Here is a 19,762-nt window from a genome sequence, read left to right as displayed (position 1 = left end):
TCTCTTTCTCTTTTCTGTTCATCTTTGAATGTGTGGTCAGATTTGTTAATTAAGCCACCTGAGCCTAGAATTTTCTTTAAGGAAACTTTGTATTACTGGTTTAATTTGGTTTTAATAAGAGATTTTAAAAGATACAGATTTGCTGTTTCTTCCTAAGTAAATTTGGCAATTTCTATTTTTCTGGGAATTTTTTTTCCATATACATTGTCAAATATACTGGCATAAAGTTTATAATATCCTTTTTAAATTTCATATTATAAAGTAAAAACATGCTTATAGGAAAGTACATAATCCAAATGTTTAGTTTTACAAGTGATTGTAATACAAACACCCATCTGTTCACAACTGGGTCAAGAAATAGAATTGGCAGCCAGTGTAAGTTTTACTCTTGCTATATCCTAATCACAACTTGGTCCCTTCCCTCACTCAGTTAAAACTAACTAACTTTCTGTTGTGATAATCATTTCCTTGTCTTTATAATTCTACCACCCATGTATGCATTCTTAAAGAGCATAATTTAGTTTTACCTGATTTTGAACTTTATATGAATAGAATCATATTCTGTGTTATGAATCTTCTTTTAGTCAACATTGCAAAATGTATCTATATTTTTTGCCAGTAGCTGAAATACTTTTTTTCCAGTTGCAGAAGTATTTTTTGATTGATTTATAAGTAGTGTTCCAGCATATGTATAATTTATTTGATTTGCTGTTAATGGACATTTACATTATTTCTTGGTTTCCATAAAGAGACATTCTCTTATAAAAACCTAATACCTTAATCACACATGAGAAAATTAATGATAAATCAATCACTACTAAGATCTGATACTCAATTCATGTTGAAATTAACCAAAATTTATTTTATAGCTCCTTTGTTCCAAATATAATCAGTCAAAATCATGAATTATATGTGGTTATTATTTCTTAGTTACCTTTTATGTATACCAATCCTCACACTTTTTTTTGTTTTTATGACATTAACTTTTTTAAGAGTCCATGTCAGTTGTTCATAGAATGTCCTACATTCTGAATTTGTCTTCTTTCTTCATAATGGCATTTAATTAGTGTTTCTAATACCTGTAATGACTGGAACTTTGAAGCTGGTTCTTATTAAGCCAATTTCAGTGACTAAGAAACTCACATATCAGTAGAGGAAGCTCACAGAGACATGAGCAGTACCAGATGTACAGTTTCACCTTACCTACATTCAGGGCTAATGCCAGGGGCCTAGCAAGGCCAGCTGTGGGAGTCTAGGAGAGGTGTTCTAGCCCTTCCCCCAGGGTAGTGAAGGTAGAATCTTGGCCTTCTGCCTTTCAGTCATCTCAGTTTTCACTGGTTCAGAGAGTACCAGTCCTCCTCAGGTATGAGTTTTGTGATTGTAGCTGTGTGGCGTAGCAGACTAGCAGCTTCTAGCTCTGACCTGCCATCACTTACCAGCATTAATTGCATTGAACACTAGGCTGTAGCTGTCCTTAGAATTCTATAAGAAGCCCCCTTTCCTTTAGGATGCCAATTTGCAAGTGATCAGTCTTATAACCAGATGTTTACCTTCATATTTAAAGGTGTATTTAGATTATGGTTAAACATTTTTGCAACACAGAATGTTGTGTACTTCCTATGACATTATACAGTAATAATGTCCAGTTGTCCCACTATTTTTTTTTAAAGATTTATTTATTTACTTGCTTGTTTGCTTATTTATTTATTTATTTACTTACTTACTTACTTATTTATGCCAGAGGGGAAGGGAAGGAGAAAGAGAGGGAGAGAAACATCAATGTGTGGTTACCTCTCACACACCCCTACTGGGGACCTGGCCCACAACCCAGGCATGTGCCCTGACTGGGAATCAAACCGGTGACCCTTTGGTTTGCAGGCTGATGCCCAATCCACTGAGTTACACCAGCCAGGGCAAGTTGTCCCACTATTAATGCTGCTAAATTTGATCATCTATGACGATAACAGTCCTATCTGTACTATAGAGATGTTGTTTGCTTTGAGATTAATAAGTAGTGTCTTTTAATGAAGAAATTTTCTTGCCTTGATGGGTGTGGCTCAGTTGGTTGAGCATCATCCCACAAAATGAAGGGTCTCCGGTTCGATTCCTATTCAGGGCACATGCCTGGGTTGTGGGCCAGTCCCCACTGGGACAATGCAAAAGGCAACTGATCGATGTCTCTCTCACACACTGATATTTCTTGCCCTCTCTTTATCCCTCCTTTCTCCTCTCTCTAAAAAAATAAATAAATAAACTTAAAATTTTTTTCTTACAATGGTCTGATGAGAAATGAAAAAAAAATAAAGAGTGTGGGCACTATAGAATACATAAAAGGTTACTTTTCAACTTTATAAGTACTGACTTAGTACCTACTCATATTAGAAATATTTGGACTCCTCACTGACTTATTAGAGTTCAGCAACCCAGAATTAGTCCTTGACAGTTTGTCAGGTTTTTTTTTAAAGCAAAAGCCTGCTAGCCACTTAGCGTTCTTTCAGCAGGGTGTTTGGTTGGGCAGTTAGTCTGCAAAGATATATATTATAGACATTTGGCTTCTAAGATGTAATAACAGATCAGACTTTCTCTTCCACCTTAAAAAAACTAGACAGTGGACAAAAATATGTGTTTTGAATTCAAGAAGTTGGACGTCAGGCAAGAAAGGACAGTGATCCCTGAAAGATGAGAGACAAAATAAGAAAACTCTACAACTGCCCCAGCTTTAATTATTTTGAGAGAGTTTCCAGGACATAGCATTAGGTTGGGAGATAGAGCCTGGCAGATTCCTTGAGTTGAGTAGGTGGAAATGAGAGTCTGAGGAGACAAAAGCAGTTAAGGCTCACAGGACAGAGAGATACCAAAGAGAAAGTGATACAAAGAAAGAACTCCTGAGATCTGTAGAGGGTCCCTTTTGAGTATTCAGCTGAAACATGGAAGATACAAAGAAGATCCAAATCGAGTATAGCAGAAGAAAAGATTAATATTAACTTGAAGAACATGGCAAGATAAGTTATCTAAAATAAAATAGAGAAAAAAAAAGAATTATAAACAGCATTAATGAGCTGTGGCATAACTTCAGGTGGTCTATTATTGCAAGTATTTTATTTCGTCCCATTCCTAACCCTTGAGAAGAGTTGGAACTGCCTGGAAATGGATCTGAGCTGCTGAGGGGAAACCACCTGACCTCTCCGACCACAAAGGAATGTGTGTAAATGCCAGACATTCTGGCAGTCACAATCCAGTGCCACCCTAAGCTGTGCAAAAGCAGCCTTGGAGTTAGAAGTATTTTACAAACAATATTTATTAATTTTTTCATCTAGAAACTCTATAAACAGAAAATTTTTTAATGATTATTTCATTTTGAAATGTAGTCTAGAAGTAATACAGATTTTTAGTTTTGGTTTCTGGTCCTTCAGAAATTTGACCCTTGTAAAGATGTTTTAAATAAAATAATTGCATATACCTTATACACAAAAAGAGCATGCATTGTGTATAGATTTAAAAAGTAATATGATATAAAAATAATAAAGTGAAAATCTGTATAAATTATCTAACATGAGAAAGAGCACATTACCAGTTCTGATGAAGCCCTCTGCTTGCCCCTCTTTTTAATATCCCCTCTCTTCACCAGCACATTCACTGATCCACAGTGTACAATACATTAGGTCTTTGTTGCATTTTTACCACAAATACACTTAACTACTATATTTTGAATTTTTTTTACTGCGTAGAAACAGAATTATGTCTGTGCTATCTATTTTAATGCATATAATCAAATTTATTTTTAATGCTATATAGTATGTTACTACATCATTATACCTAAGTTAATTTTTCCTCCCTCTTACTCCTAAACATTCAGATTTCCACAGTTTGCACTTGTATATAATACTGTAATGAACATTATACGTGACATTCTGGGATGTATCTACAGGAAATTACTAGATTACAGAATATGAATTTGTTTAGATTTATGAGATGACTACAAAATATTAACAAAATTGTTTTGTTCTAGTTTATATTTCTACCACTAGTACATAAGAGTTCCCATAATAATACTTCTCATATTTGTATTTTTTTTAACTGAGAGTTTGCTTGTTTTTACAGTGGTTCTGTACAGGTTTACACAATAGATAACACCACTGGAGCTATGCTGCTGTCTCATAAACTAGAGTTAACAGCAAAACAATACCCCGGTGAGTCCTCTTTTTTTTTCTCTTTATATTTTAACATTTTTAATTTACAGGTATGTGTAGTGAATGCTCATTTCAAATGATGCATGCTATAGGTCAAATAATGCTAAAACATAAGTAATACTCTATATGATCCAAGGATTTCCATGTAACTAGAGAGACTCCTGGGATACTACTTTTATCCCTTCATTTAGTCCTCTCTACGCTTACTTAGCTTTAGCCCCTATGTTCCTTGGGACTTTGCTCTTATTCTCTGACTTGATTTCATTGCTTCTGTTGTTTTTCCTTTCCAATTCAATTCATTCATTCAACAAGTACTTTCTGAGTACTTTATACAGTCCAGACACTGTTCTAAATGCTGGATATACAAAAATAAACGAAACAAAAGGCTCTCTCTGAACCCCTTAGTGACTTGTGAATCCTGTCCACAAGATTAAGTTTAAAGCCCATGTCATTAGAAATGCTTTTGACTGAAATAAAAGAAAGCCCAACTTACTGTGGCTTAAACAAATAGAGTTTATTTTCTCACATAGCAAGAATTCCAGAGGTAAGCTGGTACTGGCATTCATTTGGCCTGTCTTTCACAAGGTAACTCCTGAGCTCCAAATATTATGACTGCATTTGAGTCAAGAAGGAAGGAGGAAACAAGTCATACCTTTTCTTTTTTATTTATTTATTAATTTTTTTGGTGAGGGAAGAGTCAAGAAGGCAAACACTTTCTTAGAAGCAATTCTACTTACTACCTGCTCCAACTATCTTCCTTCCACTTACTTCTAATTGGCCATAATTATGTCACTACGTTCAGGCTTTCCCAAGCCTTCGAGGCAGAAGTGAGCAAAGGAGAACGAGGATGGGAATAGATGTTGGAGTAGGCAACCAGTAGTGTCTGTCACAAACGTAGCAAGTAAGGTCTTTTGCCAAATCTCTCTGACATTATTTCTTGGTTCACTCTGGCCTTAGTGTCTCCATAATTTTATCCTATGTTAAAAGAAATACCAAAAGTTCTGCTTATTAAGTATATAGTTCTAAACAACTTAATACATATCTATGTCCTTGCAACCTAGTAGCATTTTCAAAAAATAATATACATACATGGAAAGAAAAACAGTTTTATTTTATTCTTCAGTAGTATTTTTTCTAACAGGACGTGTGTGCTGGTTGGACACTCAAACCTTGGTTCTCAAAGATTCTTGAACCTTGGAGTCAGATTGGGTACAGCCACTCATTTCTTGTTCCACATTGATTTTCACACACTTTACTTTGTTCACAAAAATCTAAATACCCATCTTCATAAAGATGGGTAAAAGGTCAAAATAAACATAGCACAACATAATGTTGCAACTGTGAACTACCTGGAGCTAATGGTTTACATTGTGTCCAACAGATATATATGGGGGGGGGGGCAAAAACAGAATTTACTTATAAAAAATTGTGTACTTATTCTTACATGTTTAAGCTTAAGTCAACTTCAGAGTACTCTCCATATGTAATACACCTATCGAGACTTTTTCCCACTGCTTAAAACAGTTTTTGAACTTGTCAATTTTGATGCTTTTTAGTGCTTTTGTCATTTTTTGTTTCACGTCTTCCACATTGGCAAAACGTTTCCCTTTGAGGACTTTTTTCATCCAGGGAAACAAAAGTTGCTTGGGGTGAGATCAGGTGAATAGGGACGGTGGAGCACGTGGGTCATGCCGTTTTTGGTCAAAAACTGCTGAACACTCAGCTGTGTGGGCAGGTGTGCTCATAAATCACACATCGTGAAATAGGCAAACATTTTGAAAGAATCTTCAAAAAACATTCACTGAAGCCAAATGCAGCCTCTCACAGCAATGCCAGCTAGTATACTGATACAGACAGGTTCCTAGAACACTCACTTAGCAGGGAAAGCCCATACTGCAAGGGGCTGGCCCTCCAGAAGGTACTTCTCGGTTTTTGGGGGTGCCCCCTTGTATATCATTGTATTTTTCTTGAAAATAATCTCCTGGGATCCCTTGTGAATTTTCCACAGTGCTGCATTGTACTTGTGTGCAGAGTACTTGGCACACAGGGTAGGAATTGCAGTCTCAACACTTTATTTAACTACCAAACTACCTGTGGGTTCTTGAAAGTTAATCTTTGTCTCACGCCTTCCCTACCTGAAATATCCCGTATTTCTACATGGAGGTTATATATTATCTTTCAAGATACAGCTCAAGTGAAATCTTTTTTTTTTAAACCAAACTAGATAGAATACTGTTCCCTCTTGTGCTCCTTTGCTTAAGTTTTTATCATTCTTATTCCATAGCCCTTAAAGATGTGCATATTATAGTTTTCTCTAAGGATAGTTTTTGCAGCAACTTACAAGAACAGAGTAATATTTTGATTGTAGTTTTTGGCCCTTCTATTTTTTTTTTTGTTTTAATCCATACTTCTGTTGTGCTTTCCAATACATTACCTACCTGCCACTGGTGGCTATTTAAATTAATTGAAATTAAAGAAAATTAAAACATTATTCCATCAATTGCAGCCACATGTTAATGTTCCATAGCCACGTGTAGCTAGTGGCTATGAGACCAAGCAAACAGAAGACATTTGCATCATTGCAGAAAGTTCTGTTGATTGCCTCCGTGGGACAGCACTGAATTGAGTTTTTCTGATTGACCTTTGGTTTTCCACTGCCTCTCACTCATGAGGTCTTTGTTGTGTGAGAACTCTGCCTCCTCGAGTTATATAACGTGGGGCTGTAAACCTGCTTAAGATCTAGGAGACTTGTATTGTCCTCTTATGTCTCCAACAGAGACAATCTTCCTTGTTTTTTTCTGGTTCCATTAACTGATTTTTACAGGTTGCAGTACTTGAGGAGTCCTCACATGATACAGCAGCTTCCATTCTGATTCCCAGACTCATGCCGGCCTGATACCCCCTTTTTATTTTTGTATAGGGGATGTGAAACCCCAACTCCCTAGTCATTGCTAGGTCTCATCTCAACCTTCTACTCCTGTGTTTCCAACCTTCCTCCTCACTTTCCACCCCTGCCCTGAGCTGCCTCGGTTCAAGCACTAACTAGTCTCGCTTTCAGTTTTCTCTTTTCTTTTTCCTCCTGGAGATAACCCTTTCTTTCTTTCTTTTTTTTTCTTTTTGTTTTGTTTTTATATAAAGTGGTAAATATGTTTTTATTTTTTTAATGTTGTGCAAGTCTCCCTTAAAATGCTACTGAAATTAGTTTTATTTTCAAATATTATTTAAATATAGGCTTATATGATTTAATGTTTTTTTACTTTTTTTAAGTATTTTTTTATCGATCATGCTATTGCAGTTTTCTAAATTTTTCCCCCTTTTCCCCCCACTCCATCCTGCCCCCCCAACCCTCCAGCATTACCCCTTAGTTCACGTCCATGGGTTGTACATATAAGTTCTTTGAGTCCTCTGTTTCCTACACTGTTTTTTTTATCTTTCCCCATCTATTTTATGCCTACTAATTATGTTTCTTCTTCCCTGTAGCTTTTCTCCCCTATTCCTCCCTTCCCCCTTCCCATTGAACTCTCTGTGTGATGTCCATTTCTCTGCTTCTGTTCCTGTTCTGGTTATTTGCTTGGTTTTTGTTTTCATTGTTTTTCTTTTCTTTTAGGTTCATTTGTTGATAGTTGTGAGTTTGTTGTCATTTTATTGTTCATATTTTTTATCTTCTTTTTCTAAGTCCCTTTAACATTTCATATAATAAGGGCTTGGTGATGATGAATTCCTTTAACTTTACCTTATCTGGGCAGCACTTTATCTGCCCTTCCATTCTAAATGAATGCTTAGCTGGATAGAGTTATATTGGATATAGGTCCTTGCCTTTCATGACTTCAAATACTTCTTTCCAACCCCTTCTTGCCTGCAAGGTTTCTTTTGAGAAATCAGCTAATAGCCTGTGGGAATTCCTATGTAGGTAACTCTTTCCTTTCCTCTTGCTTCTTTGGGGATTCTCTCTTTGTATTTAATCTTGGGTAACTTGATGATGCGCCTTGGTGTATTTCTCTTTGGGTCCAACTTCTTTGGGACTCTGGGCTTCCTGAGCTTACTGGAAGTCTATTCCCTTTGCCAGATTGGAGAAGTTTTCCTTTATTATTTGTTCAAATAAGTTTTCAATTTCTTGCTGTTGCTCTTCTCCTTCTGGCACCTCTATAATTCGGATATTGGAATGTTTTGGGTTGCCCCAGAGGGTCTTCAGCCTCTCTTCATTTTTGGGGTTTCTTGTTTCTTTGTTCTGATCCAGTTGGCTGTTTATTTCTTCCTTTTGTTCCAAATTGTTACTTTGAATCCTAGTTTCTTTCTTGTCACTGTTGGTTCCCTGAATATTTTGCTTTATTTCATTTTGGGTATCTTTCATTTGTTCCTTCATTTTTCAACCAGGCTCAATCAGATCTGTGAGCATTTTGATTACCAGGACTTTAAATTCTCCATCAGATAGATTGGCAATCTCCTCATCGCTTAGTTCTGAGGTTATGCTGTGTTCTTTCATTTGGGCCATATTTATTTGTCTTAGGGTACCTGATAAGTTGTAAGGGGGTCCCCTTTCTTTCATGAAAGTTCAGTTCTGTAACAGAAAGTCTTTGGATTACTTTTAACATTTTTTTCATTATCAAAATCTATGTTCATTGTAGGTTATTAGCTAGGTAAATTTCCCATAATCCACCTGAAAACTAGCTTATGCATATAATGCTTAGATAAGCACATTATGTACCTGTGTGTACATATTTATGTGAGATAATAGGAATACTATTTAACCTACCCTTTCCAGTGAGCATTAACATCTTTTCATGACAGTGAACACATTTAAACCTCTTTTTTTTCTTACACATGGGATTACTTTTCATTATGTAAACTATGTTTTGGTTTGGTTTTCAGTTTCTCCTGGATAAGTGTAAAGTATACTAATATGATATTATGTTTCTTTTGTATGTTCCCATTTATTTTTCATCTACATAAATGTTATTCATGTACATGAATTATATTGGGAATTGTTAATATGAGGATTCAAGCATAGGCAGAGGAAAAATTCTTACTCTGTTAACCAAACCTGTCTTCTATAGCTAAAACCTATATACCCCCCTCTGTAGTAAATGTACTTACAGCAAAAATTTATTAATATTCCAAATGAAAAGAATTTTAATATTAAAACAAATGCTACTATAGATATTTTGGATATGCTGATGGAAATGTTGGCATATTTCATTTAACTTCACAGTAAAGAAACTTGGTTTCACTACACATTGAAATTATCTCCTTTAGTAGTTGTATATGGGATTGAAAGAACAGTTATTACTTAAAGTATGAGCACCTGGAATACACAAGCTGGAGTTTGCTTACTTAATTCTAATATAAGATTAAACTTTAGTTTATTTTAACTTGGGTCCCTCTGATATTTGCCAGTGGACCATGAAGATAGTGGTAAATATTATTTTACATTTTAAAATACCTTATACTTTGCAGAATACTGTAACATTCAATGTTAAGTCATTCAACAGAGGTCTCATCTCAGTTTTACAGAAGCCAATTCACCCACAGCCAAAGGCTTGTAAGAATACACACAGTTATAGTTATTCAAGCTAATAGTGGCCCCAGATAGCTTTCATTTCTTATGAATAACTTGGGCACTGAGTTTGTTCTGCTTAGGTCAGGTCAAGGCTAATGTCCTTACAGTTTTTTTTAATAACCCTAAAAGAGCAGGATTCATCTCATTATTTGAAGCAGAGATGCCTTTCTGCTTATTTCAACTTGAAAATATAGGCTAAAATATAAGTATTTCCAAAGCAATCATTTATTTTTAACTCTTCTCACAATTTCTTAACAGATATTTGGAACAAAACAGGAGCTGTTAAATTGGTCAGATGGTCTCCTGACAACAGTGTTGTAACAGTGACCTGGGAGTGTGGAGGACTTTCTCTGTGGAGTGTGTTTGGAGCTCAGCTCATTTGCACACTTGGAGGAGATTTTGCGTGAGTCAATAAAGACAAATTTTAGATGAAATAACTCCATTTTCTCTCAGACAACACACACACACAGAAACGTGTCATACAGATACCCTTTTGCCTTATTTGACTCTTATCCCAAAATAATTTGTAATATTCATGATTAATTCATTCACAATGTATGGATTGTGAAGGATTGTGTATGGATCCATCCAGAGGATGGATGTTTGAATAACATGTTAAAACTTACTGTTCATTAAAAAAAATGCACTTACTTATTGAATCTCTGTTTTGTATATGATAGCATGTAGATTCAAGGCTAAATATGGTTTTCTTCAAGTAGCTTATTATTTAATAAAGAGTGGTAAACCATGCATGTGACTAGTAGGAAATGGAAAATTATATGATCTCCCTGGGTTAATGTAGGTTAACCCACTGATTGATAGAAGTAGATTGAAATGTCTGCCCCCTTCATAAACTACTCTGAACTCCATCCTGACAAAATGAATTCATGTTCCCAGACTGCATGGTCCCATCAAGAGCTCACGGAGGACCTGAGTGGCAGTGTCTCCGCCATGGACCCATGTGTGTTAACCAGTGGTCTCCCAGTTTATGCATTATGGCTTTCTGTTTTGAAGGAACAAAATCAATTTGATTTTTAAAAAATTAAAGCTAAATATTATATGTAATTAGAAGACTTTTTAATTTTCTGTTCTATTTCAGTTATAGGTCTGATGGTACCAAAAAGGACCCCCTTAAGATCAACTCTATGGTAAGTACTTTCTATAAAATACTGGTAGAGTGTGGAAAACTTGGATTTGTCTTTTTTTTTTTCCCTAACATTGGTTTTATAAAATTACAAAGCTATTTTAGTCTCAGGAGAATCTTCTATGCAGTTTTTTGAAAAAAGTTGTTTTTCTGGGGGTTTTTTTGTTGTTTTTTTTTTTTTTTTAAATCAGGAGGCTGTTCAACTTTCAGTATTTGATTTTGGTTTTGCTTAGATGTGTCCATCGAGCCCCATCATCTCTGTGAACATTGTGCCATAGTGAAGTCAGACCATTGTATTTCCTAAATATACTTCTGTTTTTTGTGTGACTTCATCAACACCCACTTCCCATGACCTCCTTTCCTTAAACATAAAGTGAAATGCTCATTGGTTATTTTTCCTGGGAACATGGACTTGTGCACTATTCGAGCATATTTTTAAAATTTTTCGTAAGTGTATTTCAAGAAACTTGTAGTTACTTTCATAATAATATTTTTGTTACCTGTTTGCATGTGTTTCTTTAGAAAGCAGTGAGGTGTAATTCTTGTCTTTATATAACATTTTTCTACTATGTACCAGCTTTGTGAAATTAGTGCTTATGAGTGCTCTACGTAGAAGGAAATTTTCTGACCTATCTTTTCTTGAAGAATTGAAACTACATGGTTACCTTGAATACTGGTTCCCAAACTTTCACCACCAAGGACCCCAGTTGATGTCTGTCCCCACCTCCACACTCTAAAATAAGTTTTCAAACAAATACCATTTCTGTAACTGCCAATCAGTGCTTTTGAATGCCATGCAACAACCAGTGTTGTCAGCCTCACTAAATTATTTTAGTCACAAACTAAGAATTTAAATAACAACAGCATGGATGCAGTTGGAAAGCATTATGCTAAGTGAAATAAGCCAGGCAGTGAAAGACAAATACCATATGATCTCACCTTTAACAGGAACCTAAACAACAAAACAAAGAAACAAGCAAAATATAGTCAAAGACACTGAAATAGAGAACAGGCTGACAGTGACCAGAGGGGAGAGGGGAGGGAATTTCAAGGGAGAATGGGAAGGGTTTACAGGAACAAGTGTAAAGGACACATGGACAAAAACTAGGGGGGGTGTGGATATGGGAGGGAGGTAGGGAAAGGTGGGTGGGTGGGCTGGAATGGGAGTAAAAAACAGAAAACTGTACTTGAACAATGATTAAAATAAAATAAAATAAATGAAAAAATAAGTAAGCATTTTAGTTAGCTTATACAACTTTTACTATGGGAAAACAAAACTTCTGTTACCCTTTGAAATTTTGTAATAATTCCTGGATTCCCCATTATTGTTTTCTTGGACTTACAAATTTGAAATCACTAATATTAAAAATTAAACTATCATGGAATTTAGTTATAAAATATTAAAATTGACTGGGCTGAATGTTCTCACTTTACAGAGGAAGAAACTTATACACTGAAAAAACAAATTTGTTGGCCAAGGCAATTCTGCAAAATGGTACCCAAGCAGGAATGAAAACCCTAAGTCTCATAGCTTCCAATCCATTGTTCTTTGCTCTACACAAAATTCTACCTGTTTGAGATGCTTTTTTGTGAAGCTTCAGCTAGGTAACATGGTTCTTCCTCTGTAAGGAATTTCTTAGTATTTGAGAGTCAGTTAAATTAATGGAGAAGTTATAGCAAGTAGTAGGCACTTCTTAGGATTTGGAGTTAAGTTTGATATGTCCTGTTTTCTCTGTTCTGAGTAGAGAACAGTGATGGTGGTTTTCACTGGAGATAGCTAAGATGTAGTAAGTATAGGTGGTTGTTTTAGATGTAGATTATTGTCCGCATTGTTTGTCATAGTTTCTCTAACCTCCAGAAGTCATCACTAATGCTGTTGGTTATTTTTCAGAATTTGAATATTTGAAGCTAAGAAAGAATAACAAGAAACTTTTTATTGTTTTGATTTCCCCCTTGTCCTTCCCTTTCCCCCTCCTTCTCTTTCTAAGAGCTGGGGTGCAGAAGGCTATCACCTGTGGGTAATCAGTGGATTTGGTTCTCAAAATACTGAAATTGACTCTGAGTCCAAAAGTATAGTTAAACAGCCTGGCATTCTGCTATTTCAGTTTATCAAGAGCTCACTCACCGTAAACCCTTGTATGGTAAGTGTGTTTAATTAAAACTGGGGGTTTTTTTAGTGGCTTTCATACTAGAATTCAACTCTTCCTATGAAACAGATGTGTTGAATATACTCTTAAAATTGGCATGTTGTCTTCATTTGTATACTTTTCTATGATTCTTGTGTTCCTTTTTAATTTGTATTAAATTTACACCAAAATTTTATTTGAGGAGGTATTTTTTAAAAAAGGATCACACACAACTTGAGGAAAAACAGTGTTTACAGATTTACGTGAATAACTTGAATAAAATTAAGTCTTTATCTGAATAGCATTTCCCTAAATGTGTTCCACAAGGCATTACTTATGAGAAATATGAATAGCAGTTTCACAGAATAGGAAAAAGTTCTGTTGTCGTAGAAGTGTAAAATAAAGGAGTTAAAGCTTAGAGATTTCTTTATAGTGGGTCTCTAGTGTCTTTAATATGCTTATGTGCATTTTGAAAATCCAGGAGTTCGTATATAAAAACCGATGTTTCCCAAACTTATATAACTGAATTTTTAAGAAACACCTTGAAGAACCTGCTTTGGGAAATACTGTCCCAAATTATTATGTAAATTCCTTATGCTTTATCAATCTGAAATAACATTAATATTATATTTTGTTAATGTGTAGTAATAGTATATGTTACATGTTAGGAGTACATATCTAAATATTTGCCACCAATGTGCTTTTAAATATTTGGTGCAGTTAAAATTTACAACATATGCCCTAACCCATGTGGCTCACTTTGTAGGGCATCTCTCCACAAAGCAAAAGGTTGCTCCTTTGATTTCTGATCAGGGCACATGCCTGGGTTGCGGGTTCAGTCCCTGGTAAGGGCATGTATGAGAGGCAACTGACTGATGTTTCTCTTTCACAACAATCTTTCTCTCCCTCTCTTTTCCCTCCTTTCCCCTCTCTCAAATAAATAAATAAATAAATAAATAAATAAATAAATAAATAAATAAATAAATAAATCGAATGTACAATAGATTGAGAAAGAATGTGGAAATAGCCCGAATCTTCCATGTTGTGAATAAGTTGAAGAATAAGGATCCCCAGAAAAACAAGAATAGAGTATTTCTCCCTCCCCACATCCCAAATAGTAATTTAAAAGCACCCTTGAGTTTTATGTCAAGAGAACGTTGTACTACAAGGGAAAGGTGAGGTGCTCTGGGGTACTGATCTGTTCAGTTTCAGTAGCCAGTGAAGAGTCTGCCTGTGTTCGAGAACACTGGCCTTCTAGTTGAAAACTAGGGCATAAGCACTAAGAGAAGAAACTGTCTTATTTGTCTAAATATCCTCAGAACCTGGCACAGTCCTTTGCACTAGCCAAACATTTACTAAGTGATTATTGAATTGTTCAGAACGAGGACTGTGGACTGAGACTGTTCTTCCTCCTCCCCGTGGTTTAAAAGATTCTCCAGCATCATGTTATCCCTGTTCCTAAGCCATCCCCTTGCCATGTGGGCCCATGAGTGAGCACACACACAAACTGTTCAAGACATGTTTTCTTACCACTCCGCCACTCATGAGGTATTTTATGTGAAACTAATTTGTAAACTTTGGATAATGAGTAATTGTGTTCAGTTTTCAGATGGAAAAGCTCTCATAGCACTGCCACATTGAAACAGTAATAAAAGGTACTGCTGCAGCAGTTGTAAACCTGGGTGTGTTTTGGACTCTATATGATAAAAGGACTTAAAGATTTCTTTTACACTGGGAAGTAATCAATAAAACATTATTCATTCCTTGTAAATAAAACAATGCATGAGATCATTTTGTAGTCATGTCCTGTATGAGGAAAACCAACAAAATATGTGGTACATTTCCTGTAATAAAACTAAACTGATGTATTTACTTCCTCCTACCTAATATTGAGTTGTTTCTATTTCCTTCTTTGTCCCTCTCTTCCATTTTCACTCATCTAGAGTAACCAAGAGCAAGTGTTGCTTCAGGGGGAGGATCGGTTGTACTTAAACTGTGGAGAGGCCTCACAAACCCAGAACCCCAGGAGTTCTTCAGCACACTCTACACCCAGTCGGGAAAAGAGCTCATTCGCAGAGGGTGGTTTCGAGTCTCAGAGTTTAAGCACTTTACTTGGACATCGGCATTGGCATGTGGTGCAAGTAAGTCTGAAGTGACTGTTGACTCTGTCATTGGTAAGAAAGCACCTGGAGCAGATTGTTAAGTATTTCCCCTGTTGCTTTAGAAAACTGAGAAACGTTTAAACCTTTTTGACTGTCATGTCTCTCTTCTGCTTTTCTGTGTTCTTGTTTTCTCGTTCTCTGCCTCCTTTCCACTTGATGTAGAGCATGTCCCCACCTGCTTTAAGTCCATTGGTAGTAATCAGTTTCAAAAATTGGAAGTTTATGTTTTGCCCTTTTACTGAGCAAAACTGTTTTTTACTTCCATCTTTTTTTATATATAAATAGAGCTCTGTGGATTTGCAATGGCAAAAAAATAGTTATTTCATGAGAAGTAACAATATTTATTTAGTGCCCCATACAGCAGCTGACCTTGTAGTTCTAATAGGGACTTATTGAGGTTAATTGCCTGACTTTAAACCAAAATTGCAGACTTGGGGTCAGTATAGAACCTTATTGTTAATCATTTTATTATTATTTAATCTTGTTCCAAATTATTTACTCATTCTGATGAGTAACTACAACTTTAAATTAGCAGTTGTAGTAATTCTGATAAATTGGCATTTAATATGAATATTCTGAATTTTGATACCAAATAAAATTAATTTAGATGAATCAATAAATTGTAGTTTCTTGAAAGAAATTTTCATACACAGTTTCAGTCCTGAGTGTTTTCTTTCCCTTTTTGGTACCGAAGTGTCTTAGGTCCATCAGAGCCTACTCTTGGATTAGTTTGTTTTAGTCAGTTTCTGTTTCCACAATTCTTTGCCTTACTTCTACATTCTATACTTTTACCTTAATAGCTTACTTCAGCTTCAGAAAGTAATGTTACTTTCATTTGACTCTGAATGAAGATAATGAGAGACAGTAGAATGGTCATGATGTGAAATTAAAGGAGTATCTCCTGCATTGGTGTGGTATACACTAAAATAAAATGTACTTAAATTAATAAATTCATAAAATCAAACAATGTGCATACCATTTTATAATTGGTAACAATTTTTAAATAAAACTGCATCAGCTACTTCCTTGACTAAAATTTTCCACTGCTCCCTTCTCTCCTATAGCCATTTCTCTGCTATTTTCATTTCCCCATACTCTGAACTATTCATTCTACACTGACCTAGCATCAATGCCAGTTCTGCCTAGCCAGGTCTGTGTTGCCAGAGAGCCAAGTAGAGCAGAGGATCAAAGAAGGTAGGTCTGGAACTCAAAAATCCATCAGGCAATAACAAAAATTGAATTTCCTTCCAGCTCAAAAATTCAGTGATTCTGTGATTCTTAGTTATCTCTGAAGTATCCTGTATTAGAATCCTGTAACACTGATTTTACAACTTTAGACAAAATAGGTACTAACAAGATTCTTGTGTCATTCTGTTCTTCAGATATCTAAAATATTCAGAAAAATGACCTCATTTAACTTGAGCTTTACCTGAGTTTTCAGTTTCCTTAAAACTAATAAAAATAATGCCAGAGTTATACTCCCAAAACAATTAAGTTATAATAGACTCATAGAATTTTTAGAGCTGGAAGGGCCTTAGAGGTCATGTAGTCCAACTGGATTTTATACATGAGGAAACCGAGGCTTAGGGAAGTTAGGTGACTTGTCCAAGGTCACACAGCAAACAGCGTAGTATCAGACTTTCCTTACCATAATATAAATTAAAGTAACAGTCTAACCTATTTTAAAACCTAGGTACTAAATGTCAAATGCTGCTGACCTTGAGCTAAAACCTAGAACATGCCTACTTGTCAGTGTTTTACTTGGATTTGCCCTGTATTTTGTTTGCTGGCACTCCAGCCACATGAGTCAATGCAGTGTCGTGGTGGCATTTTGGTAGGATGGTTTACAGTGTTCATACAGTGCTAAAGCTGTACCTTTCAGGCTCTTTAGCCATTAGTAATGATTCCCTGAAGAAATAGGGGCGCTTGTTTAATTCCCCCCTTCAACATATGTTCTTGTCCAGGACTCGTGCCCACATACTCCATCAGAGTGGCTTGCTTTCTGTGAGATACACTTTCTATGCTTTTTGTACAGTGTGGAATTCATCAAGTGAACTCCAACTAATTCTGCTGCTCTGTCTGTTCCTCATCTAGACTATTGGATGTGTCGTTTCTTTAAGCCTTCTGCCTTGTATTCACTAGTTTTCTGATTAGAAGATTATATGTTATTTTTTTTCCCCTTTAACTAAAACATCAGTGACATATATATATATCACAGATACATACTTGTCAGAAGCAGGGTTGGTAATTGCTTGTACAAATGGTGCTTTTGTTTCTTTATTTGTTTAGTCTTCCTTAGCTACACATTTAAAAAATTTTGAGAGTATTGTGTTGACATATGTAGCAAAAATAATAGGAAATTAAAAACAAAAACAATAGCATCCTTGTGGTTATAGGGTATGTTCCTTCTTTGATTGCCATTTTATTTTAATATGCAGTATTTTGTATAATATAAACATTTATTACTGAAAGGTACATGAATCATTATCATCCAGTGATCTGAAGCATTGGTTTTATAGTTAACCTGGCTATTTGGAAAGAGTAAGCTTCACAAAATGTGGGAGATAAACACCTATAATGTATTAGGCACTACATTAAGGATGTCAGCAGAGAGGATTTTAAAAGCTATATTATTTGTAAACAATTTACTGTCATTCCTGTGCACCAGCTGTAGTATTTGGCACAAATAAAGTCTTCTAGGAAGAGGGCTCTCACCAACTCACCAGCTATAGACAAAAGTAGTCTGGGCAGGAGATGGAGTTTTAGCTGGATGATTTTAAGGGAGAAAATCCCGTTCTTTGAGAGACTGAAGAATCCTAAGATGTTAAGAGTAGAGATACTATACCTTGGCACTCAAGTTTTCCAGTAGTGTGGCATGACTTTTGTGCCCTGAGTGTGGTAGAATCCTGACATGAGTTTTTTCATTATTTTTTAGCTGCCTAATAAATAATGAAAAAACTTTTTTTTCCTTTTTATTTATTGGGGTGACACTGGTTAATAAAACTATACAGGTTTCAGTTGCACGATTCTACAGCACATCATCTGTGTACTGTATTGTCTGTTCAGCATTACAAGTCAAGTCCTTCTGTCATATTTATCCCTCCTATACCCTCCTCCCCGAACCCACCAGCCCTCCTCCACCACCCCCGCACCAGCCACCACACTGGTGTCCAGGTCCATGAGTTTTTTCTCTTTTTTTGTTTTTGCACAATACCTCCACCCCCCCAGTCCTCCCACCTCCACCCCAGAGCTGTCAACCTGCTCCTCTATCTATGAGTCTGTCTCTGTTTTGCTTGTTAGTTCATTTTGTATATTAAATAGATTCCACAAATGAGTGAAATCATATGGCACTTGTCTTTCTCTAACTGGCTTGTTCCACTTAGCGTAATGCTCCCCAGGTCACTTCTGCCATTGCTCGTTTTCAGTGTTAGGGGTACAGCTCAAAGTTCAGGTGGCACAGATCAGTAAAGATGGCCTGCTGAGGAAAAGTAGTTGTGTTGTGTTTTGTTTTTTTTTAAGATTTTATTTATTTATTTTTAGAGAGGGAAGGGAGGGAGAAAGAGAGAGAAACATCAATGTGCGGTTGCTGGGGGCCGTGGCCTGCAACCCAGGTATGTGGTCTGACTGGGAATCGAACCTGCAACACTTTGGTTTGCAGCCCGCGCTCAATCCACTGAGCTACACCAGCCAGGGTGGCAAAAGTAGTTGTTTCTTATTCTCATCTTACAGCATCTTCAAACACAGGACTGCATGAGAAATAAAGTATTTTAAACTTATACTTTGAGTTATGAAAATAAACCATTTGCCATTTATAGCACCTCATACCACTTTGGAGGTTAAAAGAATAAATTCTTTTTACCTACAGATACTCATCAGTGTGATGGTATGATAAGGTCTAACTTAGGATGCCATGATTAGAAACTCTTCATGTTAGAATCTTCCACTTTGGCAGTGAGATCTCTTCCTTACACTTCACCCACTCACACATTTCACAAATACTTATGAAACACCAAGACATCAGGGGCAGGGGTAGGTCTTTGTAGTGTCATGAGTGGCTGGATCAGGTATACTCTAGATCCTTCTTCCAGTGGCTGCTTCCTTCATCCCAAAAAATGAATTTTGCTTAAAGCCTCCTAAAAAACTACTTTCAACTTACATTTTTGCCACCTGATCATTACCTCAGATTGCCATTATTCAGAACTAATTTCACTCATCATAGTGAATTTTATTAATTGGCCTGAATGGTACAGCATATCTTTGAGATACAAGTTAAACATTCTTCAAGCATGTACTGTGATACTGTTGTCTTTCATTCTGTAGGGGAAGGCTTCCACAAATCAGCACTAGGGTTAAGAATTTTCTAATGTACTAAAAGCTATTAATTTATTTAGAATTTAGGTGGGCTTGCTAGATAATAAGTGAAGCCTAACAAATGGTTTTATAAATAAACTTTGTCAAGCTTAATGCAGATATTTTCAGTATATTTTTTTATTTGGTTTTTGTTTTGTCTCCATAGTACACAAAGAATCTTACTGATTTGATGACATTTACTTGGCTTTTTAATTTGGCTTGATTTTTTTCAA

At 35.9% G+C, this 19,762-nt stretch overlaps 1 protein-coding gene across 4 annotated transcripts in view; it reads left to right on the top strand.

Moving 5' to 3' along the window:
* Window positions 1-19,762, top strand: part of RIC1 (RIC1 homolog, RAB6A GEF complex partner 1) — a 128,397-nt gene that overhangs the window by 86,929 nt on the left and 21,706 nt on the right. For all 4 annotated transcript variants that reach the window (XM_045840299.1, XM_045840298.1, XM_045840300.1 and 1 more), the window contains exons 8-12: window positions 4,102-4,190; window positions 10,006-10,150; window positions 10,847-10,895; window positions 12,880-13,032; window positions 14,961-15,158. In XM_045840299.1, the coding sequence (XP_045696255.1) occupies window positions 4,102-4,190; window positions 10,006-10,150; window positions 10,847-10,895; window positions 12,880-13,032; window positions 14,961-15,158 (634 nt within the window). The remainder of the gene's footprint in view (window positions 1-4,101; window positions 4,191-10,005; window positions 10,151-10,846; window positions 10,896-12,879; window positions 13,033-14,960; window positions 15,159-19,762) is intronic.

This window comes from Phyllostomus hastatus, unplaced genomic scaffold (genome assembly GCF_019186645.2).
Source record: "Phyllostomus hastatus isolate PE091 unplaced genomic scaffold, TTU_PhHast_1.1 phas_contig_34, whole genome shotgun sequence".
NCBI classification, from domain to species: Eukaryota; Metazoa; Chordata; class Mammalia; order Chiroptera; family Phyllostomidae; genus Phyllostomus; species Phyllostomus hastatus.
This window is presented reverse-complemented; position numbering and strand designations above follow the sequence as displayed.